This window comes from Hyla sarda, chromosome 2, assembly GCF_029499605.1.
Source record: "Hyla sarda isolate aHylSar1 chromosome 2, aHylSar1.hap1, whole genome shotgun sequence".
Classification (NCBI taxonomy): domain Eukaryota; kingdom Metazoa; phylum Chordata; class Amphibia; order Anura; family Hylidae; genus Hyla; species Hyla sarda.
The window spans coordinates 200,220,235-200,247,536 of NC_079190.1; the positions used below are offsets into that span (position 1 = coordinate 200,220,235).

At 42.4% G+C, this 27,302-nt stretch overlaps 1 protein-coding gene across 2 annotated transcripts in view; it reads right to left on the reverse strand.

Moving 5' to 3' along the window:
• The window catches only part of TAB3 (TGF-beta activated kinase 1 (MAP3K7) binding protein 3), a 111,600-nt gene that overhangs the window by 48,394 nt on the left and 35,904 nt on the right, over positions 1-27,302 (reverse strand). Inside the window, exon 2 of one of the 2 annotated variants that reach the window (XM_056556146.1) lies at positions 12,052-12,169. In XM_056556146.1, the coding sequence (XP_056412121.1) occupies positions 12,052-12,081 (30 nt within the window). In that variant the 5' untranslated portion in view covers positions 12,082-12,169. Of the gene's footprint in view, positions 1-11,982; positions 12,170-27,302 lie in introns of both variants that reach the window. The other variant, XM_056556145.1, reaches the window with a different exon arrangement.

The following is a 27,302-nucleotide window of genomic DNA, read 5'->3' on the forward strand; positions in this document are numbered from 1 at the left end:
TGTTAAAAGGAATGACATGCAGCATAGTGGAACAAGTGTGATATTACCCTGACTGATGCGTTTTCCACATTACAATAAATACAGTGAAGTACTAAAGATGTACAGAAAAAGATGTTAAGAAATCAAAAGAGAATTTAATAAGACTCATGTAATATTTTCACACACCTACACACACACACACACAGGCATGGCCATAAATGTTGGCACCCCTGACATTTTTCATTTTCTTGAAAAAGGATTGCAGTAACATGTTTTGCTATACACGTTTATTCCTTTTGTGTGTATTGGAACTAAACCAAAAAAGGGAGGAAAAAAATGCAAATTGGACATAATGTCACACCAAACTTCAAAAATGGTCTGCAAAAAATTATTCGCATCCTTAATGGGGTATTCCAAGATTTTTTTTATTCGACTATGTTACAGGGGCTGTAAAGTTAGTGTAGTTCATAATATAGTGTCTGTACCTGCGTTTAACGGTTTTCTCACAATTCTTATGTGATTTTCACCCCAATATTTATTTTTACCAGCATACAAAATGACTGTTGTCTCAGATTTTTCCCAGGTTGCAATGCGGTCGAGACCTGACCTCACTAGTCAGCTGATGACAGGGAGCCTGTCGGCTTCAATGGGTGGAGGGATCGCTTGGTAGAAGAGAGATCAATCTGCAACTAATGCAACAGCTGTAAGCCTCCTGATTGAAAACCACAGGTCTTTTGAATGGATGCAGCTCATTTATGTTTCAATGGGTGGGGTGGCTGATGTGTGGGAGGGAGGAAAATGGAATTATGGGATTTGTAGGCAAAAACATACAGGAAATAGCAGTTCACAAAAAGCTAGCCACAGTGTTATGGTAATCTCACAACATAGCCATTTAGCCCCAAGACAAGTGCAGATCCTTCCTAAGCATGTCCATTACTGTCTGGGAGGTACGTACTATAATCACCTTATGGTGGATAACCCCTTTAACTTAATATTTGGCTGCACGCCCTTTGGAAACAATAACTGAAATCAGTCACTTCCTATAACCATCAATAAGCTTCTTACACCTCTCAGCAGGAATGTTGGACCACTCTTCCTTTGCAAACTGCTCCGGTTCTCTCTTATTGGAAGGCGCCTTTTCCCAACAGCAATTTTAAGATCTCTCCACAGGTGTTCAATGGGATTTAGATCTGGACTCATTGCTGGTCACTTCAGAACTCTCCAGTGCTTTGTTGCCATCCATTTCTGTGAGCTTTTTTACATATGTTTGGGGTCATTGTCCTGCTGGAAGACCCAAGATCTCGGACGCAAACCCCCACTTTCTGACGCTGGGCTTTACAGTGCGACCCAAAATCCGTTGGTAATCCTCAGATTTCATGATGCCTTGAACACATTCAAGGCACCCAGTGCCAGAGGCAGAAAAACAACCCCAAAACATCATTGAACCTCCACCATATTTCACTGTAGGTACTATGTTCTTTTCTTTGTAGGCCTCATTCCATTTTCAGTAAACAGTAGAATGATGTGCTTTACCAAAAAGCTCTATCTTGGTCTCATCTGTCCACAAGACGTTTTCCCAGAAGGATTTTGGCTTACTCAAATTCATTTTGGAAAAATGTAGTCTTGCTTTTTTATGTCTCTGTGTCAGCAGTGCTCCTGGGTCTCCTGCCATAGCGCTTCATCTAATTTAAATGTCGATATTCAAGCTGTCTTACAGGCTCAGGGAGCATCAGTGTCAGCGCAAACTATCTTTGAAACTTGTTTGGGGCTGCTTATCCACCATCCGGACTATCCGGCATTGACACCTTTCATCAATTTTTCTCTTCCGCCCATGCCCAGGGAGATTAGCTACAGTGCCATGGGTTGCAAACTTCTTGATAATGTTGCACACTCTGGACAAAGGCAAATCTAAATCTCTGGAGATGGACTTGTAACCTTGAGATTGTTAATATTTTTCCACAATTTTGGTTCTCAAGTCCTCAGTTTTCTTCTCCTTTCTGTTGTCAATGCTTAGTTTGGCGCACACACAGACACACAATGCAAATACTAAGTGAACATCTCTCCTTTTTATCTGCCTTCAGGTGTTCGTTTTATATTGCCCACACCTGTTACTTGCCCCAGGTGAGTTTAAAGGAGCATCACATGCTTGAAACTATCTTATTTTTCCACAATTTTGAAAGGGTGCCAATAATTTTGTCCAAACCCTTTTTGGAGTTTGGTGTGACATTATGTCCAATTTGTTTTTTTCCCTCCCTTTTTTGGCTTAGTTGTAATACACACAAAGGGAATAAACATGTGTTACTGCAATCCTTTTCTGTGAGAAATACTTCATGTTCTTGAAAAATTTCAGGGTTGCCAACATGTACGCCCATGACTGTATGTGCATGTATGTAATATATATCTATATATATATACATTCATACACACATACATATATATATATATATATATATTACTCCAGCAAATGATACTCGTCTCAGAGTTACCACAGTTGGTCCACAAAACCAAATGTCCACCAACAAAAAAGGACCAATTGTGTAAACATATATAGCTTTATTCAACATACAAAAAAAGGGGGCGAAGCACAACACGAAATGTACGTTGGGGTTGGAGTTGGTAGGTGGTAGCATGCGCGGATAGTTCTCTACTATTGCTGTTTTTCATTCTTAAATTTACAGCCTGTGTTTTCTGTAGGACCTATTTTCTGTCTATAATAATCTCGGATATAGTTTATTTTCTTTCCCTGTATATAGATACTGTAATACTTGTTCAGAGAGTTAACTAATTGATCTGTCCTTTTCCGTATTCCATGTGATGTTGTACCTCCTTTACCATCTCCAGTCATCTGTTCCTGTATGTGCCTTGATCTTAATATTTTTTCTACTTTTAAATGTATGTACTTTTTTTTTATATATGTTGAATAAAGCTATATTTTTACACAATTGGTCCTTTTTTTTTTGTTGGTGGACATATATATATATATATATATATATATATAATATATATTATATAATATATATTATAAATTATATATATATATATATATATATATATATATATATATATATATATACACAAAAACCAGATTGGAGCAGCACGTCCTATTGTACCATAGTGCTGGTGCAAGCGGCGGAAAGAGCCTGGTCAAGGCAAGTCAGACATCTAGGGAGGATGCCGCAGCACACAAAAGTAGTTTGAGTGTAAAAAACAGTGGTTTATTCCATGGAAATACAAGCAAGCGATGTTTCAGCTGCCAGTGCAGCCTTTTTCAAGCAACACAATAGTGACCATACAAAGTATTAATATGTAAATGAACAAACACATCAATCAAATAGGTGGTACATCAATAAGTGAAAGAAAGTTACAAAAGGTGCATTTAAGATATAGGGTCACTTCGACCACTATAATGACAATATTGCAGAAGTGCCCAGTGATATATTAAAATTAAATTACATATGAAAAAGCTACACATATTGTAGAAAATGACATTTTAACAATAATTACAACAGGTGAATCGGATAATTAATAAACAAGCAAGGCGGGGGCAAGGTGGTCGCACCCATCGTACCTGTCTCTGTGTAGAGCCATCGTTGCTATGGGTAACAGTAGAGTCCGATTGTGTAGTGCATATCTCCGCGCGCTCAGAACGCCAGGAGCGGCCCAGTGACTACCCCACGTCACATGACCTGGGCGTCACGTGACCGCTCCCTAGCCTGCGAGTGCGCACAAGGAGAAGAGTGTCGGTGCTGCCATGATGTATAAGGGAAGACCGGGCAGTCGAGCGGCGTGATCCGAGGCGCGCCCAACCAAGGGCACGAATCAGAGCACAGTCGTGGCCACACGGTCTGAATATGTATTGAGATAAATCGAATGATCATAAGTGCGGCACAGAAAAAGGCATACACCTGATCACAGGCAGTGTATATATGATCAAGGTGCATGGATACAATAAATAAAGAGAGTGAAGAAACAAATGTGTGAGTGTGAATAGAGTGTGTGAGTGAAACATAGAAAGTGATAGAGTAAAAAAGTGTGGTGTGAATAGAACAAAGAAAAAATAAAATAAAAAAATTAAAATTAAATTAATAAATACTAAATAATAATAAATAATAAATAATGAATAGATAAAAATAAAATAATGAAAAAGTAAAGTAAAATGATGGATATAAGACTTGGTGCAGTCAAGGCAGTAATCCCGGCTCCACACATAAATGTCACACACATCGGGCTATTATTCGCCCAAACCCCTCGACTGCCCCTGCTCGTCCCAAATAAATGGGGGAGTCACCACGAGGTCCCCGTCTGCAGCATATGTCAGCTCGGGTCCATGGTGGTAGGCTTCTGGAGGTGGGTGTTTTACCCAGGGCAGCCCCGCGATCATCTATCACTCACTGAGCACGGGTACCAGAAAGTATTTGATGCCATCTATATAAATATTGTAAATTAATGCTCACTAGAATAAATCCAAGTTGGAGTAAAGTCAAAATAAAATAAATTAAAATTATAAAGATAAATAAAAATAAAATAAATGAATAAAATAAATAAAATAAATAAATAAAATAATACACGAAAAAAAGCAAAAACAAGAATAACAAAAAATAAAGATTAATAGTGGCAAATAATTGATAAATAAATAATAAGTAAATAAAGTCAAATAAAAAATATATAAAATATATAAAAAAATGAAAATAAAAATAAAAGAAAGAATATAATGTGAAGAAAAGAGCATGTGTTCATATATTAGAAAGAAAGGTGTAGGTGAATCAAAATGTGTGAAAAATGCACTAATAGTGAAGCAATGTAACGTTTATTTTTACCATGGCAGCAAAGACAAAATGTCTAGTAATTTTCTATACATATCACATTTAAGAGATTGTAGGTAGGAGTATCTACGGCCACCTTGTTCCCAAAATTATCTGAAGAGAAAAGAACAAAGAAAAAAGCATTTTATTAAAAAAGGATAATGATATTAAATTATATTTAGGATAGTATGTGTAAACGGTCACTACCCTACTCAAAGAGTACGCCAATTCATTCTGACACCAATGTTATGCATTGTAAATTTGAGGCGTAATGGTAAAATCTACATTTAGCCCCCTAGGTTTGAGGGCTTGTGTCTCGAAGATCCATTTAAGTTCCAATTTCTTAAGTTTACTGGTGCGATCGCCCCCCCTCTTTAATGGGGGGACATGATCCACCAGAACAAACTTCAGATCCCATTCCGAGTGGCCTTTTTCTGTACAATGTTTTGCCACCGGCAAGTCAAGTCGTTTTTTGCGAACCGTGTATCTATGGTGGTTAATGCAAGTTTTGAAATCCCACGTGGTCTCACCCACATAGATGAGACCACATGGGCATACCAGAATATAGATGACAAATGTCGAAGTACATGTTAAGTAGTGTTTCAATTTATGAATCTTGCCGGTGACAGGATGTGTAAACTGGGGTCCCTTCAACATCTGTGGGCAATTGATACACTGGCAACAGGGATATGAACCCTTATTTTGTACGGTTAGATACCGTTGTGTCGAAATACTTTGTATGGTCACTATTGTGTTGCTTGAAAAAGGCTGCACTGGCAGCTGAAACGTCGCTTGCTTGTATTTCCATGGAATAAACCACTGTTTTTTACACTCAAACTACTTTTGTGTGCTGCGGCATCCTCCCTAGATGTCTGACTTGCCTTGACCAGGCTCTTTCCGCCGCTTGCACCAGCACTATGGTACAATAGGACGTGCTGCTCCAATCTGGTTTTTGTTATATTGAGTTGGTCGCTGGAGCGTGCACCCGCCATTATGGATTCCTCATCACCTGATACTGCTACAGTGATTCCTGCTAATACCTTTTCCTACTCCACGGGCGACATCGATAGAATTCTGGGCCACATCAATGGAGATGCTGGATTTCTACGTACACCTTCCCTGGTGGACTTACAGCGACAATACACCAATGAGACAAAGCGACTGACTGCATTGAATCTACATTTGACTACCTTATGCGAATACTTCAGATCCCAACGCATTCCACGTGGACTCCGCTATCAACCTAGAGACAACGCTTACTCCCAGGATCTGGAATACAGGTCTAAATTTGAACTTATTTCTAACAAATATTCCTTTGATCTAATGTTGTTAAACATGGAGTTCCTTCAAAAAGACGCCAAGGATACACAGGCCAGGATTGCCACCGTTACCGACACCTTACGCTCTATTTGCACCGAGGAAGACCTTTCTAAGACTGTAGATAAACAAGCGACATTTCTTCAGAAGTTTAAATCTGAACAAGAAACAACTAAATGCCACAAGTGGCATAGAGACAATACCGATTACACGACAGGACGCATCTACATATGGGGCGACAACTCCTCTCAAAAGAGATTCCGCAAAAACAAGGACTCTAAAGTGGACTCTGACAATGTTACCTCTAACACCAATGCTTTGGACAATACTAACCCTAATTTTTTAGGTACAGGTCAACACACAGAAAGAAATCCACCAGGCGGGGAGGCCGCAGACACAGACGGCTCCGTCAAAACTCGTGCACAGAGGAACCCCAAGCCAACTCAAACCAAGCTGTCATTCAAAAAGAAATAGAAACTCCATCAACGGTAAATATATCTTCTATTGTATTGACACCTGATCAATTAACACTCTTAGCTAAGGGTTTAAACTACTGTCCATTTAATCAGACAGATTGGTTCCAATTGGAGCTTGATTTATTGCAAATTTTTAGGAAGATCAGGCTGAAAGTTTGGTTTTCCCAACATCCAGTGAGAGATAACCCATTTGTGCCATCTAATGTTCCACAATCTGATTGCTTTAACTTTTCTGATTTTGATTTATGTATTCCTAGCCGGTTCCAGCCGTCCATTGACTCCTGCGGTTATGATACATACTGTCAATTTGTTAAACGTGACATTGAATTACTCAAAAACTCACAGACAGATTTTTCAAACATGAATTTGACACATGCTGAAGTACAGGCCCTCAATGACCTCGTCCATAACCACAATTTGGTGATGAAGCCCGCTGACAAGGGCGGAGCCATTGTGGTTATGGACCGAAGTAAATACATTGAGGAGGCCAATCGCCAACTTAACGATACTACCACTTATCAAGTCCTTAAGAATGACCCAACCAAACGTATCTCCGCAGTAGTCAAGACGATGCTGGATCACCCTTTAGAACAATGCCTGATTGACAAAACACTACATGATTTTTTGTATATTGAATATCCTATTACACCAATTTTGTACCTTCTACCAAAGATTCATAAGTCTTTGGAAACCCCCCCCGGAAGACCAATTGTCTCCGGGCGGGGTTCAATCACAAGTAATCTATCTATCTTTGCCGATCAGGTCTTGCGCCCATATGCCATGCGCACAAGATCTTATCTGCGAGATACCTCTGATTTTCTCAAAAAGATTTCTGACATGCAAATTCCTGAAGGGGCCTTTGTTGCAACCCTCGACGTGGTCAGCCTGTACACCTCCATCCCCCATGATGGGGGTGTACAGGCTGTCAGATCCATGATAGAACCAGATTATTCGCCTTCACAGGTCGAATTCATTATTGAGTTACTATATACTATCTTACGTAACAATTATTTTCTGTTTAACGACACCTTTTACCTCCAGACCACCGGCACCGCCATGGGCACGAATGTGGCGCCCACGTACGCCAACGTGTACATGGCGGTGCTGGAGGAAGACCTTGTCTATGTGTACCACCACTCCGATAATTTATTGGGGTGGTGGAGATACATAGACGACGTCTTCCTGGTCTGGAAGGGCACGGAAGACTCTTTATTTGCTTTCCATCACTTTTTGAATTCTATAGATGTGCATATTAAATTTACGTTAACTCACTCACGAAATTCCGTTAACTTTTTAGACACATTAGTTTCCATTCAGGACAGAAAACTTGTAACCAATTTATACGTTAAACCCACCGACACCAACTCCATGCTACATTTCAGGAGCAATCACCCTCGCCCAATGGTGCGTTCGTTGCCGGCAAGTCAAATGCTGCGGGCACGCCGCATCATTGAGCGGGATGAGGAAGCTGAATTAGCATTGGATAAGATGGTGAACAATTTTCTCCAACGCGGTTATCCGCCACGATTACTAAAAGATAGTAAGAAAAAAGTGATGGAAATGAGCAGACATAATCTTATACATGAGTCCAGAAACCGTTCATCTAGCTCTAGAATCGCTTGTGTTACCACATTTAGTTCACACTCCAGCCAATTAGCTAGAATAATTAATCGTCATTGGAAAATTCTACAAGAAAGCTTCACGAATATCCCTGAGCTTGGGAGGCCTCCTTTAATGTCCTATAGGAGGTCAAGCAACCTCAGGGATAGACTTGTGAAGACAGACATATCAAGATGTATTTCGACACAACGGTATCTAACCGTACAAAATAAGGGTTCATATCCCTGTTGCCAGTGTATCAATTGCCCACAGATGTTGAAGGGACCCCAGTTTACACATCCTGTCACCGGCAAGATTCATAAATTGAAACACTACTTAACATGTACTACGATATTTGTCATCTATATTCTGGTATGCCCATGTGGTCTCATCTATGTGGGTGAGACCACGTGGGATTTCAAAACTCGCATTAACCACCATAGATACACGGTTCGCAAAAAACGACTTGACTTGCCGGTGGCAAAACATTGTACAGAAAAAGGCCACTCGGAATGGGATCTGAAGTTTGTTCTGGTGGATCATTTCCCCCCATTAAAGAGAGGGGGCGATCGCACCAGTAAACTTAAGAAATTGGAACTTAAATGGATCTTCGAGACACAAGCCCTCAAACCTAGGGGGCTAAATGTAGATTTTACCATTACGCCTCAAATTTACAATGCATAACATTGGTGTCAGAATGAATTGATGTACTCTTTGAGTAGGGTAGTGACCGTTTACACATACTATCCTAAATATAATTTAATATCATTATGCTTTTTTAATAAAATGCTTTTTTCTTTCCTCTTCAGATAATTTTGGGAACAAGGTGGCCGTAGATACTCCTACCTACAATCTCTTAAATGTGATATGTATAGAAAATTACTAGACATTTTGTCTTTGCTGTCATGGTAAAAATAAACGTTACGTTGCTTCACTATTAGTGCATTTTTCACACATTTTGATTCACCTACACCTTTCTTTCTAATATATGAACACATGCTCTTTTCTTCACATTATAGTCTTTCTTTTATTTTTATTTTCATTTTTTATATATTTTATATATTTTTTATTTGACTTTATTTACTTATTATTTATTTATCAATTATTTGCCACTATTAATCTTTATTTTTTGTTATTAATTCTTGTTTTTGCTTTTTTTCGTATATTATTTTATTTATTTATTTTATTTATTTTATTCATTTATTTTATTTTTATTTATCTTTATAATTTTAATTTATTTTATTTTGACTTTACTCCAACTTGGATTTATTCTAGTGAGCATTAATTTACAATATTTATATAGATGGCATCAAATACTTTCTGGTACCCGTGCTCAGTGAGTGATAGATGATCGCGGGGCTGCCCTGGGTAAAACACCCACCTCCAGAAGCCTACCACCATGGACCCGAGCTGACATATGCTGCAGACGGGGACCTCGTGGTGACTCCCCCATTTATTTGGGACGAGCAGGGGCAGTCGAGGGGTTTGGGCGAATAATAGCCCGATGTGTGTGACATTTATGTGTGGAGCCGGGATTACTGCCTTGACTGCACCAAGTCTTATATCCATCATTTTACTTTACTTTTTCATTATTTTATTTTTATCTATTATTCATTATTTATTATTTAATATTTATTATTATTTAGTATTTATTAATTTTATTTTTATTTTTTTATTTTTATTTTATTTTTTCTTTGTTCTATTCACACCACACTTTTTTACTCTATCACTTTCTATGTTTCACTCACACACTCTATTCACACTCACACATTTGTTTCTTCACTCTCTTTATTTATTGTATCCATGCACCTTGATCATATATACACTGCCTGTGATCAGGTGTATGCCTTTTTCTGTGCCGCACTTATGATCATTCGATTTTTCTCAATACATATTCAGACCGTGCGGCCACGACTGTGCTCTGATTCGTGCCCTTGGTTGGGCGCGCCTCGGATCACGCCGCTCGACTGCCCGGTCTTCCCTTATACATCATGGCAGCACCGACACTCTTCTTGTGCGCACTCGCAGACTAGGGAGCGGTCACGTGACGCCCAGGTCCTGTGACGTGGGGTAGTCACTGGGCCGCTCCTGGCGTTCTGAGCGCGCGGAGATATGCACTACACAATCGGACTCTACTGTTACCCATAGCAACGATGGCTCTACACAGAGACAGGTACGATGGGTGCGACCACCTTGCCCCCGCCTTGCTTGTTTATTAATTATCCGATTCACCTGTTGTAATTATTGTTAAAATGTCATTTTCTACAATATGTGTAGCTTTTTCATATGTAATTTAATTTTAATATATCACTGGGCACTAGTGCAATATTGTCATTATAGTGGTCGAAGTGACCCTATATCTTAAATGCACCTTTTGTAACTTTCTTTCACTTATTGATGTACCACCTATTTGATTGATGTGTTTGTTCATTTACATATAAATACTTTGTATGGTCACTATTGTGTTGCTTGAAAAAGGCTGCACTGGCAGCTGAAACGTCGCTTGCTTGTATTTCCATGGAATAAACCACTGTTTTTTACACTCAAACTACTTTTGTGTGCTGCGGCATCCTCTCTCTCTCTCTCTCTCTCTATTATATATATATATATATATATATATATATATATATATATATATATATATATATATGAGAGAGAGAGAGAGAGAAAGAGAGAGAAAGAGAGAGAAAGAGAGAGAAAGAGAGAGAAAGAGAGAGAAAGAGAGAGAGAGAGACACACACACACACACACACACACACACACAAAAAAAAGAGCATTAACTGCTGAAGGGCACAGCCCATTCTGACTTTTAGGACATTTTTTCCCCTCATCTACAGACCCATATGAGGGATCGTTTTTTTTGGATGACCAATTGTACTTAAAATGTACGGTGCAACCAAAAAAATACTATATGTGTGGGGGAAAATAAAAAGAAAACCAAAATTTGGCAACTTTTGGGGAGTTTTGTCTTTATGCTGTTCACTCTACAGTCAAACTGCCATGTGTTCATTCTGTGGGTCAATTTGATTAAAATGATAGCAACACACATGCTTTACTTGTATGGTCCTGCTTCAAAATAAAAAAATCAAAAAAAACGTATGTTTAAAATTGCCCTATTCTGTTCCCCTATAACTTTCTTATTTTTATGTATATGGGGCTGTATGATGGCTCATTTTTTGTGCCATGATTTGTAGTTTTTTAATGGTTCCAAATCTGTCTTGATGGAACTTTTTGATCACTTTTTAATAATTTTTTATTGCCATGTGAGGGGACCAAAAATAAGCACTTCTGTTTGGTATTTCTTTACATTTACGCCATTCACTGTGCAGGATGATAAACATATTTTAATAGCTGGGACATTTACGCACGTGGTGATACCAGATATGCAGTGTTTATTTGTTTTTTTTGTTTTTATGGGAAAAGATGGTGATTCTATATTTTTGGTCAGCAAGACCCCCGGAACCTCCAGTTTCGCTATAGATGCAGTGATCGCCATTGATCACAGCATTTATAGGATTAACAGCAGACATTAGCATAATCGCTGATGTCCGCCATTATCGGGGAGGCCCTGGCTGCTATATAGTGATCGCAGCTCCTGTGCTCACTTCATAGACGCACCGTAAATGTACGAAGATGTGCTCAAAGTTACTTGCTGTAATGCTGTACATTCATGATGTGTCCTTAAGGGGTTAATCTTAAACTATATATTAATTAATAATTCTTTAACAAGATTTTTATTTTCAAGCTGGAGTCGGTACATTTCTGCTGATTTCCCCCCTAAAATGACTTTTCATCACACTAGCACATACCTGCATCATGCATTGAGATACCACTTCAAGTGGGATCTCAGGGAAGCGTTGCTGAAGATCATTTAATACCTGGATGTCAAGCTGATGACTCTGTGCCATCTCCACACGTGAGCAGTATTAGGATGGGATAGGAGGAGACTTATTACGCCCACCAGTGGTTGTGGTCTTCCGAGCCTTCCGGCATTTTCTGGCACAAATAATAAAAAACATTGTAACAATACTGACAATATGGAAAAAAAAACAAATTACACCTTCAAAAAACAGTAAAATAAAGCAAATCAGCACATTGTCAATGCTTAAAGGGGTACTCCAGTGGAAACATTTTTTTTTTCATGTCAACTGGTGCTAGAAAGTTAAACAGTTTTTTTAATTCTATTAAAACATCTTAATCCTTCCAGTACTTATCAGCTGCTGTATACTACAGAGGAAGTCGAGTTCTTTTCTGTCTGACCACAGTGCTCTCTACTGACATCTCTGTCCGTGTCAGGAATTGTCCAGAGCAGGAGAGGTTTGCTATGGGGATTTGCTCCTACTCTGGACAGTTCCTGACACGGACAGAGGTGTCAGCGGAGAGCACTGTGGTCAGACAAAAAAATAACTTTACAACTTCCTCTGGAGCATAAAGCAGCTGATAAGTACTGGAAGGATTAAGATTTTTTAATAGAAGTCATTTACAAATCTGTATAACTTTCTAGCACCAGTTGATTTGAAAAAAATAAAATAAAAATTATATATATATATGTTTTCAACAGAGTATAAAACTGGTGGACTTAGCGCCCATTTTGATCAGATTGCGTAAGCCCATCTGCCACATAAAGGCAATTTCATATAATATGGGATTCCTCACCTCGTTGTTTTTTTTTTTTTTTAAGGTGATGACCAATTTAGTTTTTTGCAATGTATGTATGAGGAAGTGTCTGTTTCCAGTTTATTAGTGCACTGCACCCATCTGTCCAAGGCCGGATTTATATGACTGTATTACAGCCACATTTTTGCACCTGTCTTACAGTCACAAACCTGGTCTGACCTGATGACTTGGAGTAACGGCTGTCATTACGAGTTATCAGACCCGTGGTCAGCCTGGGTCTTGCAGCTGTAATATGAATACAAAAATGTGACCACAATTATGCCCACTTAAAGCCGGCACAAGGATGTTTTTTTAAGTAGATCAGATTACAGCTGGATCCTATATGCCCTGAACACATTTTGTAGGCCTGTGGCCAAAGACAAGTTTGTTTAGGAACCTCAGTTTTACATGTATAATAAATACAGAGTGTAAGAGCCCCCTAAGGGTTGTGGAAGATACCTGCTCGGCAACTGTGATTTCACAATGAGAGGCTTAAGCGGGCACTGTCAGATCCCAAAACTTTCTACATGTTGTTATCTGTCTATCTATCTATCTGTCTATATAAAACTCAATGGGGGAGATTTATCATTAGGTGTCTATTGTAGACACAGATCTACCCCTTTACATTGCTGTCTAATTTACACTCTTGCTCAAGATTTACTAAAGTTGCGCACGTCCTTTGTTACATTTTGTGCAAATATAGAAACGCCCCCCTCCCTCTACCGTGCACTCCTTCTCTACCTGACACTTCACAGAGCTGTGGCATTTCACCACTGTACACTGCTCACATAGCTAGAACAAAACTCTGCACAATAGTAAAATCATAAATCTTTATAAAGTACACAGAGGGGGAGATTCTCAAAGAATTTTGCACCAAAAAGAAAAAACAATTTTGGCGCGAAAAGTATCGACCATATATTCAAAGAGCTTTGTGCCGCAGTTTACACTGTTCATGTCAGTTTTGTATAAGGGGGCGTGTCCACGTATATTGTCTGCATTACATGAAAATTTCAAAGGGGTGAGAGTCCAGTTTACATCAAAAATTTCACACCAACTTTTTGTTAGTGCAGAAATCACAGAAATGGTTTTAGTTTTATTGTTTTGGGGTTTATTTCCTCTTTTTTTTGGTGGTGGTGGTGGTGGGGGGGGGGGGGGGTTGTTATGTAAGAAATTATTTAAAAAAAAGATAACTATTATTGAAAAATGTTATAAAAAAAAAAAAAAAATATATATATATATATATATATATATATATATATATATATATATATATATATATATATATATACTGTATTAGGGATCGACCGATTATCGGTATGGTCGATATTATCGGCCGATAATCACGATTTTGGGCATTATCGGTATCGGCAATTACCTTGCCGATAATGCCCCGCCCCCCCCGAACCACCAACGCCCCCCCCCCCGACCCGCCGCACTGCGACCCCCCCCCCCCGACCCACCGCACCGCGTCACACCCCCCACCGTAGTGCTGGGCGGTATACCAGTATGGATTTTTGCCCATACCGCTACACCGGTCGGGCCCCTCCCCCACCCTCCGAGTCAATAAACAAAATTAAACTTACCCGTAATGGGGGTGGTCCGGGCCATCCTTCCTTCCTGTAGTGTCCGACGGCATTCCGGGTGGAGGGTGAACCAGTCCGGGCTGTCCTTCTCAGGGGTTCATCTTCTCCACTCCGGGCAGGCTCCGGCCTAGTACGCTGCATAGACGCCGCTACGCCGTGACATCAGGTGCGTCGCTGCGCACGGGCATCACTGCGCAGTGGCGTCTATGCAGCATACTAGGCCGGAGCCTGACTGGAGTGGAGAAGATGACCCCCGGAGAAGAAGGACAGCCCGGGCCGGTTCACCCTCCACCCGGAACACCGCCGGACACTACAGGAAGGATGGATGGCCCGGACCACCCCGACAGGTAGGGGGAGAGAAGCTGGTGGTGGTGGCTGCGGCCTATGGCACCGCAAAAGCCACTGCAGTGCATTGATTTAAAGCGCCAGCTTTAAATCAATGATCTGCAGCGGTGTCAAGGGGGGATAAATAGCCGATAACTTATACCGGAATATCGGTATAAGTTATCGGCTATCGGCCCTAACCTCCACCGATTATCGGTATCGGTCCTAAAAAAACGATATCGGTCGATCCCTATACTGTGTATATTTAATTTTTTTTTTTTTCCTTGGTCACTGCACCTGCACTCACATTTAAGCTCAGAAGTGTTTTATTTATACAGTTATCGCTTGTCTGGGAACTAGTAACCATGGAATATTTCGTGAGATGTTTCCATCAGAATTTTCTTGGATGTAAAAGTTGGTGCTAAAATTGCCGATTTTGGCAGCAAACTCAGCAATTTTGGCGAAAAAAAAATCCAATATGGCTGCAACAAAAAAAATATTTTGGTGCAAAAAAAATTAATAAATAAAGTGGCACAAAAATGAATTTTCACATTTTCAAAGCAGCAAAAGAGACCTTTGAAAATGTGAGGAGAAAAAAAAGGTGAGAATGATATAGCTGGAACAGAAATTACAGTAGTTTTTGAGAATCTCCCCCAGACTGTCTGGGTTTAAAAAATATGTAATTTTGCTTTATAATCTGTCCCCTTACCTCTATATTAGTGTTTATCAACCAGAATGCCTCCAAGTGTTGCAATTGCAAAACTTGGAATACTGGGAGTTGCAGTTTTGCAAAAAGCTGGAGGCACCCTGGTAGCAGAAATTAGTGTGTGACATGGGTATGCACTGTGTGACAGAGCTGAATGTGTAAAATATGTGTAAGCATGACCACGCACACACTAAACTCTGCTACATACACGTGATCACACACTCAGCTCTGCTACATAAACACACTCAGCACTGCTACATACACACATTCACACACTCAGCTCTGCTACATACACACATTCACACACTCAGCTCTGCTACATACACACAATCACACATATACATAGACCTAACAGCTGTACCTCCTTCTCCCTACCTGCACATTACAGTGGTATATTCTTAGCTGTACGATCACCATGGTTACTCTACACAGGTGCATCCTCCTGCACTCATCAAGAACAGCAGGGAGTTTGAATTTTACACAGTGTGAAGTATGAACTGTGCAGGGAAGTATTTCACCCGCACTATAACCTGGTGTATTATCCCAAGTATCGGGTTAGACTGTGGGTGAACGGGTGATCACAAGTGGTCCATAAACATAGCTTTTTTTTTTTTTTTTTTAAAGGTACATGGAAAAGATTTAATCTGACTGGTGGCAGAAGCAGAGTAATCTCCGCAATCCACTCTTTGGATCAATGATTTAGAGCATCTTGCTATGTGCAGTACAAGTTGGCTTATATTTGCATTAAAAATATGGTCATTGCGCAAGATTTCTGAGGGTAAATGAAATGTACGCAGTTAATAAATTCATGTATACTCAATAGGTCACTCCAAGGTACACCGAAACCTACACATCTGGAGGAAATGCTCCACCAGAATGAATGCAAAAAAAAAAAAAAAAAAAGCTTGCGCAAAATTTTGCACATAAATTTAAACACAAAACAGGGGTAAAATCTTTGATACGTGTCCCCCAATGTGTGTGTGGGTGTTTATGTATGTCTGTTCAACAATCACGTCCAAACAGCTAAAGATATTAACATGAAACTTGGCACACATGTTACTTATATGTCAACAACAAACATAGGATTGGCAAATGGGGGTGAGTAAGGGTTAAATTACCTGAGTAGGGGTTTTTGTTTAAAGTCCCATACAAGTCTATGGGAAATATAGGTTATCGCATAACTTCCAAACAGCTGGAGATATTTCGATAATACTTGGTCACATGTTACTTATAAGTCCACTTAAAATATAGGATAGTTCATTTAGCCCTTAACTAACCCATTTGTTAGAGTTGGTTTTTTTTTGTTCCCAAGTCCCATGCAAATCAATGGGAAATGTATGTTCCCACATAACTTCCGTAAAAGCTGGATATATTTCAATAATACCTGGTACACATATGACTTATATGTCAAATAAAAAGATATGATAGTTAAATTAACCCTTACCTACATACACCCTTATATAAATGATAGGTTTTTGTTTTAAAGTCCCATGCAAGAATAAGGTACTTCCAGTACCTTACTCCACAAGCTCTGCTCTGCATCTCCTGGTGAATGTGCAATCCGGCTGGTAAGCCACACCCCATCTCACAAAGGCACGCCCACATTTTAAGCCCCACCCCTTTTAATATCTACCCTTTTTGTGCATCGGTCTGGCTTGCAAATCACACACAGTCCCACAAAGCCACATCCCCTTCTATTTTCAGCTTACAATATCTTCATCACAAATCAGTCCCACCTGAGGACGGGATAGGAGGACGGGATAGGCGGACAGGATAGGACCTCGGGATATGACCACGGGATAGGAGGACGGGATAGGAGGACAGGATAGGACCTTGGGATATGACCACGGGTAAGGAGGACGGGATAGGAGGACGGGATAGGAGGTTGAGATATGAGGACGGGATATTGGGTTGGGATATGGCAACAATATATAGGATGGGATATGATGGGATATGAAGTCAAAATCTTCCTCCTTTGTTGATTTTCCTCCCCAACAAGGATTGGGAAGGAAAAACCGGGCAATGCCGGGTACTCAGCTAGTATATATCTATCTATATAGAACTCAACGTGTGTGTGTGTGTATGTATGTGTGTGTGTATGTTCCAGCATCACGTCCAAACGGCTAAAGATATTAACATGAAACTTGGCACACATGTTACTTATATGTCCACAACAAACATAGGATAGGTGATTTAACCCTTACCCACCCCCATTTGCCAGGGGCGGAGTTTATGTTTAAAGTCCCATACAAGTCAGTGGGAAATAAACTTCCAAACGGCTGGAGATATTTCCATAATACTTGGTCACATGTTACTTATATGTCCACTTAAAATATAGGATAGTTAATTTAACCCTTAACTACCCCCATTTGTGAGGGTCGGGGTTTTTGTTTAAAGTCCCATGCAAATCAATGGGAAATGTATGTTCCCACATAACTTCCGTACGGCTGGAGATATTTCAATAACTGGAACACATATTACGGGTCGGGATAGGAGGACGGGATAGGAGGACGGGATAGGAGGACGGGATAGGAGGACGGGATAGGAGGACGGGATAGGAGGACGGGATAGGAGGACGGGATAGGAGGACGGGATAGGAGGACGGGATAGGAGGTCGGGATAGGAGGACGGGATAGGAGGTGGGGATAGGAGGTGGGGATAGGAGGTGGGGATAGGAGGTGGGGATAGGAGGACGGGATAGGAGGACGGGATAGGAGGACGGGATAGGAGGACGGGATAGGAGGACGGGATAGGAGGACAGGAAAGGAGGACGGGATAGGAGGTCGAGAAAGTAGGATGGGATAGGAGGTCGGGATAGGAGCTCGAGATTGGAAGACAGGATAGGAGGTGGGGATAGGAGGTGGGGATAGGAGGACTGGATAGGAGGACTGGATAGGAGGTCGAGATAGGAGGTCGAGATAGGAGGTCGAGATAGGAGGTCGAGATAGGAGGATGGGACAGGAGGTCAGGATAGGAGGACGGGATAGGAGGACGGGATGTGGGGTTGGGATATGACAACAATATATGAGGACGGGATATGAAGTCAAAAGCTTCCTCCTTCCAAACGGCTGGAGATATTTCCATAATACTTGGTCACATGTTACTTATATGTCAGCTTAAAATATAGGATAGTTAATTTAACCCTTAACTACCCCCATTTGTGAGGGTCGGGGTTTTTGTTTAAAGTCCCATGCAAATCAATGGGAAATGTACGTTCCCACATAACTTCCGTACGGCTGGAGATATTTCAATAACTGGAACACATATTACGGGTCGGGATAGGAGGACGGGAAAGGAGGTGGGGATAGGAGGACGGGATAGGAGGATGGGATAGGAGGACGGGATAGGAGATCAGGATAGGAGGTAGGGATAGGAGGACGGCACAGGAGGTCGAGATGGGAGGTCGGGATGGGAGGACGGGATGGGAGGACGGGATAGGAGGACGAGATATGAGGACGGGAAAGGAGGACGGGAAAGGAGGTCGAGATAGGAGGACGGGAAAGGAGGTCGAGATAGGAGGACGGGAAAGGAGGCCGGGATAGGAGGTCGGGATATGACGACGGGATAGGAGGTCGGGATATGACAACAATATATGAGGATGGGATATGAAGTCAAAAGCTTCCTCCTTTGTTTATTTGCCTCCCCAACAAGGATTAGGAAGGAAAAACCGGGCAATGCCGGGTACTCAGCTAGTATACATATAAAACTCAATGTGTGTGTGTGTGTGTGTGTGTATGTTCCAGCATCACGTCCAAACGGCTAAAGATATTAACATGAAACTTGGCACACATGTTTCTTATATGTCAACAACAAACATAGGATAGGTAATTTAACACTTACCTACCCCCATTTTCCAGGGTCGGGGTATTTGGTTAAAGTCCCATGCAAGTCTATGGGAAATGTATGTTCCCATATAACTTTCGTACGGCTGGAGATATTTCAATAATACCTGGTACACATATTACTTATATGTCAAATAAAAATATATGTTCGTTAAAGGAGACGGAGCATGAGGAGACAGAGCATGAGGAGACAGAGCATGAGGAGACAGAGCATGAGGAGACAGAGCATGAGGAGACAGAGCATGAGGAGACAGAGCATGAGGAGACAGAGCATGAGGAGACAGAGCATGAGGAGACAGAGCATGAGGAGACAGAGCATGAGGAGACAGAGCATGAGGAGACAGAGCATGAGGAGACAGAGCATGAGGAGACAGAGCATGAGGAGACAGAGCATGAGGAGACAGAGCATGAGGAGACAGAGCATGAGGAGACAGAGCATGAGGAGACAGAGCATGAGGAGACAGAGCATGAGGAGACAGAGCATGAGGAGACAGAGCATGAGGAGACAGAGCATGAGGAGACAGAGCATGAGGAGACAGAGCATGAGGAGACAGAGCATGAGGAGACAGAGCATGAGGAGACAGAGCATGAGGAGACAGAGCATGAGGAGACAGAGCATGAGGAGACAGAGCATGAGGAGACAGAGCATGAGGAGACAGAGCATGAGGAGACAGAGCATGAGGAGACAGAGCATGAGGAGACAGAGCATGAGGAGACAGAGCATGAGGAGACAGAGCATGAGGAGACAGAGCATGAGGAGACAGAGCATGAGGATGAGGAGACGGGGCTTGAGGAGACGGGGCTTGAGGAGACGGGGCTTGAGGAGACGGGGCTTGAGGAGACGGGGCTTGAGGAGACGGGGCTTGAGGAGACGGGGCTTGAGGAGACGGGGCATGAAGAGCGGGATATGACAACAATATATGAGGACGGGATATGAAGGCAAAAGCTTTGTCCTTTGTTGATTTTCCTCCCCAACAAGGATTAGGAAGGAAAAACCGGGCAACGCCGGGTATTCAGCTAATATTTAATAAAGAATAAGGTTCCTGGAAATCCTACCACTGTTCGCACCACTAGGGGTTCCCAAATGTAGACTTAGGGTAGGGTAGCACATAGCATAAGCGTATAATCATCGTATTTCACACTGTGCAAAATGTTGCACAGCGGGTTATATGCTGCTTATTCTTATTCTTGCAACCTGGGGCAGCCCTGTGTGCCTATTGAGGCCTAGAGGGCCAACACACTGATGTGACTGTGACACGCAGGCCCGCCTCCAAACCTTACTGCACACACAGGGCTGCCACCAGGGAACCCTGTGTGTCTGCTTAAAAGAGAATACGCAGCATATTTTCCACTATGCAGCCGATTTTGCACAGCGTGAAATATGCAGCGCATACGCTACATGTAACCCCTCTCTATAGTATAGGCCACAAATATTAGAGTGGCAGGGGTGCTGGAAGCCTAACCCCTACCAATCATTAGTCTGAGGGGCCGCTACACTTGGGCGAGTGCTGCAGCCTCTCCAAATCCCAAAAATACAGATACTACCAATACAAGTACTCTATGTGTATTAAGATTTCATAACAGCCAAGTTTAGTGCTCAGCAATGTTCATTAGTCCTAAAATAAGTAAATAAAGCAATGGCTGAGCATGCACACTGCCATTTTATTTACTTAGGTGGCATTTGATCTCTGTTCTCATGACTGTGGGGGTCCCAGCAGCTTTAAAAGGGTACTCCGCTGAAAACATCTTATCCCCCTATCCAAAGGATAGAGAATAAGATGTAAAATCGCGGGGGGTCCTGCTGCTGGAGACCCCCACAATCTCCGCTGCGGCACCCTTGTCATTCGGTACACAGAGCAAAATCTTCTCCATGCCCGATGACTGCCAAACACGGCCGCCACGCCCCCTCCATTCAGGTTTATGGGAGAAGGCGTGATGGCTACGTACTAGCAGCCACACCCCCTCCCATAGACCTGAATGGTGGGGGTGTGGTGTGACATCACGAACGCGGAAGCTCCAAGCTTCTGTGTTCTGGATGCCACTGCGGCCGGCCCGTAGATTAGACATCTTATACCCTATTCTTTTGATAGGGGATAAGATGTTTTCAGCGGAATACCCCTTTAAGTTGTCTAAAGGATATTTCATTCTACTGTTGTAGCTACAATCTGATCTTACCCACAAACACTTCCTATGTTGTCTAGTTCAAAGATTTATAATAGGACAAACATTACAATTTTTATGTTAAAAATAAATCCAAAATGTTTAATCTTATTATTGCATCAAATCGCCTATTCCCCCCCAATCACAGGATCTCAATTATCATAAGTCCATATCTATTCTGGCATGTGTGTGAACTAGACTACCGCCTAGAAATCTGCCATGTCACCAATGGAAATCCCTTTAAATTTTATGAATATGCAATGAATATTTGTAGTGTAGAGATAAAACTTGTTAAGTGTCTTCACGGTTATAAAAACTGAGGCTATAATTGTGCATAATTTTTTTGAATCACCCTGTATAATAGCCTAATATATACACAACATAACTGCAAAAAATCAACAGTTTTATGTTAAGAAATCCCCATTTCTATAATAATATAAAGTTACAATCTAACTTGTACCTTCAAAAAACTTTATAAGATGCCGAGACAAAGATCTAGTGATAAGGCAGTACAGACATCAACTCCAATGGTAAGGGCTTGTTCACACGGCCATCTGTCCCCATAAATTCATGCCCGTACTGCAATCCGTTTGATCATTTTTCAAAGTGATTCCAAATGGCTGTAAAATAATTCCATTGATGTCAATGGGATTTTTTTTAACATCCTTTACCACCCGCTTGCTTCCTGTAAATTTTTTATTTTTTTTAAAGACGGGGAAAAGACGTTGCAAGCAGTATTTTTTCTCCTGTCAAAAATAACGGAATAGAAACTGATATTAAAAATTTAACATAGAAGTCTATGGGAAACAGATGAGCATATAATGTCTTCCGTTTGCACCCGGTTTTTAATATCAGGGTGCAAATGGATGGGGTATGTTCCTATGCAAAAGAAATGGGGTTACAAATTTTGGGAGGCTTTTTTCCTATTTTCCCCTGTGAAAATGAAAAATTTAGGGTGATACCAGCATTTTAGTGTAAAAGAAATTCTTTTTTTCCCAAAAAATTCGTCAAACACCTGTGGGGTGTTAAGGCTCACTATACCCCCTTGTTACGTTCCGTGAGGGGTGTAGTTTCCAAAATGGGGTCACACGGGGGTATTTTTTTTTTTTGCGTTTATGTCAGAACAGCTGTGAGATCAGCCACCCCTGTGCAAATCACCAATTTAGGCCTCAAATGTACATAGTGCGTTCTCACTCCTGAGTCTTGTTGTGCATCCGCAGAGCATTTTACGTCCACATATGGGGTATTTCCGTACTCAGGAGAAATTGCGTTACAAATTTTGGGGGTCTTTTTTTCCTTTTACCGCTTGTGAAAATAAAAAGTATGGGCAAACACCAACATGTTCGTGTAAATGTATTTATTATTATTATTTTTTTTTACACAAACATGCTGGTGTAGACCCCAACTTTTCCTTTTCATAAGGAGAAAAAGTCCCCCAAAATGTGTAGTGCAATTGCTCCCGAGTACGGAAATACCCCATATGTGGCCCTAAACTGTTTCCTTGAACTACGACAGGGCTCCGAAGTGAGCGAGTGCCATGTGCATTTGAGGATTAAATTAGGGATTGCATAGGGGTGGACATTGGGAATCACTGGCGTAGAATACCCCTAACAGGATGCTAAATTCCCAGCATGCCTGGACAGTCTGTGGCTGTCCGGAAATGCTGTGAGTTGTTGTTTTGCAACAGCTGGAGGCTCCATTTTGGAAACAATGCCGTACAATACGTTTTTCATTTTTATTGGGGGAGGGGGGGCAGTGTAAGCGGGTGTATCTGTAGTGTTTTACCCTTTATTATGTGTTAGTGTAGTGTAGTGTTTTTAGGGTACATTCACATGGGCGGGTTTATGGCGAGTTTCCCGCCAGGAATTTGCGCTGCGGCGGACAATTTGCCGCAGCTCAAACTTGAAGCAGGAAACTCACTATAAACATGGGGGGGTCAAACCTCCAGCTGTTGCAAAACTACAACTCCCAGCATGTACTGACAGACCGTGCATGCTGGGAGTGGTACTTTTGCAACAGCTGGAGGCACACTGGTTGGAAAACCTTCAGTTAGGTTCTGCTACCTAACTTAGTATTTTCCAACCAGTGTGCCTCCAGCTGTTGCAAAACAACTCCCAGCATGTATTGATCGCCGAAGGGCATGCTGGGAGATGCAGTTATGCAACAGCTGGGAGGTATGCAACTACAACTCCCAGCATGCCGAGACAGCTGTTTGGGCATGCTGGGAGATGTAGTTTTGCAACATCTGGATGGCTACAGTTTAGAGACCACTGTATAGCGGTCTCAAAACTGTAGCCCTCCAGATGTTGCTAGGCAACTACCCACCGGCTTACTTAGGATTGCCGCACAAGGGAGCCGCATCGCTGTCCTCTGCCGCCCATGGTAAGTGGACCTCCGGCACCAGTCACCGTCGGTTCCCCCGTTCTGCCCGAACTTCTGTGGGTGGGCAGAACCAAACTTTAACCCCCCCGCCCCCGATCTGCTATTGGTCGGTTGCTTCATTGGGCATTGGTACTGATAGATATCAGCAGTCATCCCGGCCCAGGGGGGCCAAAAAGGTACCACAGGTTAGTGCTGGGCGGTATGACCTAAAACTTATATCACTGTATTTTTTCAGGTTATGGCGGTATCATGGTATTACCGTGGTACCATGTGGGAAACAGTGTAGAAGTGCAGCGGCTGACAGTTAACCCCTTCCCCGCCATGGGGACCGTGTGCACGGACCCTATAGCGGGGAAGGGGTTAACTGTCAGCCGCAGCGCTATCGCGATTCCCCCCACGGGCGCACTGTCAGCTATTTACATACATTGTCCGCCGCTGCAGTTTATAATCCCCGTCCCCAGCCGCTGCAGAGCCTTCTCCCCCTGTGACAGGCAGGCACAGGACATCTTATCTTCATCCCCGCTCTGTTCTCTGATCCCTGAGCAGGGATGGGAATGTAAGAATCAGCAGAGCCTTCTCCTCCTGCAAGCGCTGAATATACGGGCGCGGCAGAGCTTCTGATCCCCGTCCCTGCTCGGGGATCAGAGAACAGAGTGGGGATGAAGATAAGATGTCCTGTGCCTGCCTGTCACATTTAGTGCTTGCAGGGGGAAGGAGGTCCTGCAGAGCCCGCGCCTGGGGACTGGTATGATAAACAAATAGCCTGTGGGAAGGGGAGAGGGGGGCTGAGCAGGGAGCAGGCTCGGGGCTGAGGGAAACATCAGAGCCAGAGGATGAAGTTTCTGCATTTTCCCCTGGCTCTGATCACTGAGAACAAGCGCCAGCTGCAGGGGGAACAGGGATGTGCACCGCACGCGACCTCGGCGGCTCCCGCTCCTGCACATCCCACGGCTTCGTCACAAGTAATTCATTCGGGGGTGGGGGGAGGGGCCTGACCGGTATGCCGGCATGGGCAAAAATTGATATCGTGCGACGAAAAAAAAACCGGTATCCGGTATGAACTGGTATACCGCCCAGCCCTACCACAGGTACGCCCTTGGTCCTTAAGTACCAGGGAGCGAGGGCATACCTGTACGCCCGTGGTCCCTAAGTGGTTAAGATCAGTCAAAGAAAAAATTTGGCCTAATTCAGATGTGATTTTCCCACAGAGACTGGAAAATGAACTTACTAAAATCAACATTTCTGCTGTTGCCCCGGCACTTTACATTGAAATCTATGCCAGCTCCAAGCTGGTGTAGATTTCAGCTATGATTTATATGAGATTTCTGGCATACATCATAATAAATTTGCCAGAAAGCCACAGCCGTGGCCCCTTTACACCACGACCTGCCCATTTTTTCCTAAGTGTCAAGCGTGGTGTAAAACATGCTAAAAAGTAGCACACTCTTGTGCAAGTAAGCTTTTGTGCAAAGTAGGGATAGACCGATTGTTGGTTTGGCCGATATTCACGATTTTCTAAGTTATCGGTAATTATATTGCCGATAATGCCGATAATGTGGGCGCTTTAAATTAATGAACTGCAGCAGCATTTGCGGGGCCAGAGACCGCCGCAGCCGCCCGCTTCTCTCCCCCTGCCTGTCCTGGGGTCCTGAGTCCAGCCACCGCCAGTGCCCCATTGCCTCCCCCATCCCCGGTTTTATAATTACCTGTTCCCAGGGTCCGTGCTACTTCCGGCTCCTGCGGTGTCCTGCGCTGTTGCTGTGCGCTGCGCAATGACAAATGACGTCCTCAATGCGGCGTCCCCGTCAGTGGCCCGGCGCACAGTGACAGCTCAGGACGCCACCGGAGCCAGAAGTAGCGCGGACCCCATGAACAGGTAATTATAAAACCGGGGATGGGAGAGCCAACGGGGCAGCGGCGGTAGTTGGACTCAGGACCCCAGGACAGGCAGGGGGAGAGAAGCGGGTGGCGGTCTCTGGCAGCGGCGGTGGTTGGACTCAGGACAGGCAGGGGGAGAGAAGCGGGTGGTGGCGGCGGTCTCTGGCAGCGGCTGTGGTTAGACTCCGGACCCCAGGACAAGCAAGGGGAGAGAAGCGGGTGGCGGCGGTGGTCTCTGGCCCCGCAAAAGCCGCTGCAGTTCATTGATTTAAAGCGCCCGCTTTAAATCATTGATCTGCAGTGGCTTCTGCGGGTCCAGAAACAGTTTATCAGGGTATACCCGCACATACACACGCACCCTCATTTTACCAAGGATATTTGGGGGGGGGGGGGATGGGGAACTTAAAATGCACATAATGGGGGGAGATTTATCAAAACCTGTCCAGAGGCAAAGTTGCTGAGTTGCCCATAGCAACCAATCAGATCACTACTTTCATTTTGAAGAGGCCTTGTTAAAAATGAAAGAAGCGACCTGATTGGTTGCTATGAGCAACTGGGCAACATTTCCTCTGCACAGATTTTGATAACTTATACCGATATTGGGAGAGAATTATCGGCTAGTTTGGGCATGTTCACAAGTTATCGTATCGGCTCTAAAAAAATCAATATCGGTAGATCCCTAGTGCAAAGGTTTGCAAATATTTTATGTCAAAAACCTAGCATATTTCAATCATAAATTCCACACTCCCCTGGTCTTTTGGAGGATTTTCTGTATAAATGAGTTCTACAGTTGAGAATCAAGTAAACCCCTCATTTGTAGAAAATATACGGTTCTCCTTTAGAGATTGCCTCAATGGGATCAAAAATTATAAAACAGTGAAGGGGACGCAATGCTAAACTAATCCTGTGCTTCTCTTATTCTCATGATCAGTCGGGGTTCCTGACGTCAGAATCCAACTGATCATAAAGTGATGGCATATTCTAGCAATATTCTATTAGTTTACAAGATTAAAACAACCCTTTTCATTCCATATTTAGGATATATACTGGCTATAACTATTGGTGAATATCACATTCTTCTCACTTGGTTCTATATAAAATTTGCTGAAGCACTGTCACTGTCTATTTGTAGATAAAGGAATGGTGTGACTGGTTCGAGGCTTCCTAGTAAGTGGAGGCACATTCCAGTACACTGTAAAAGCCTAATGAAACATAAGAAGCAGAGTAAAGGAAATAGAGGGCTTAAAGGGACAATGCAATCTCAAGGCACTAACATATATAACTACTCTTTGAAATGTGAAAACTAAATTTAGATTAAAATTTTATGTACACACTGCATGCAGTCATAAGGCACCAGTACCTAAGGCAGTATGCTATGCAATACCTATTCACAAGCCAGTTTTTAATAATCATATTAAAGGCTAGGCATACTCAGAAGTGTGATAGATATTTTAACTGAATTTCATGCTTTTCAGTCATAGTTGTAAATGCTGTGTAAGCTTCTTATCTTTATTTGTTGCCCGTCTTTAAGTTTGATAGCATATCGTGGCTCAGTTGAATATGACCTTTTGCCACAAAATATTTACATATCAAAATGA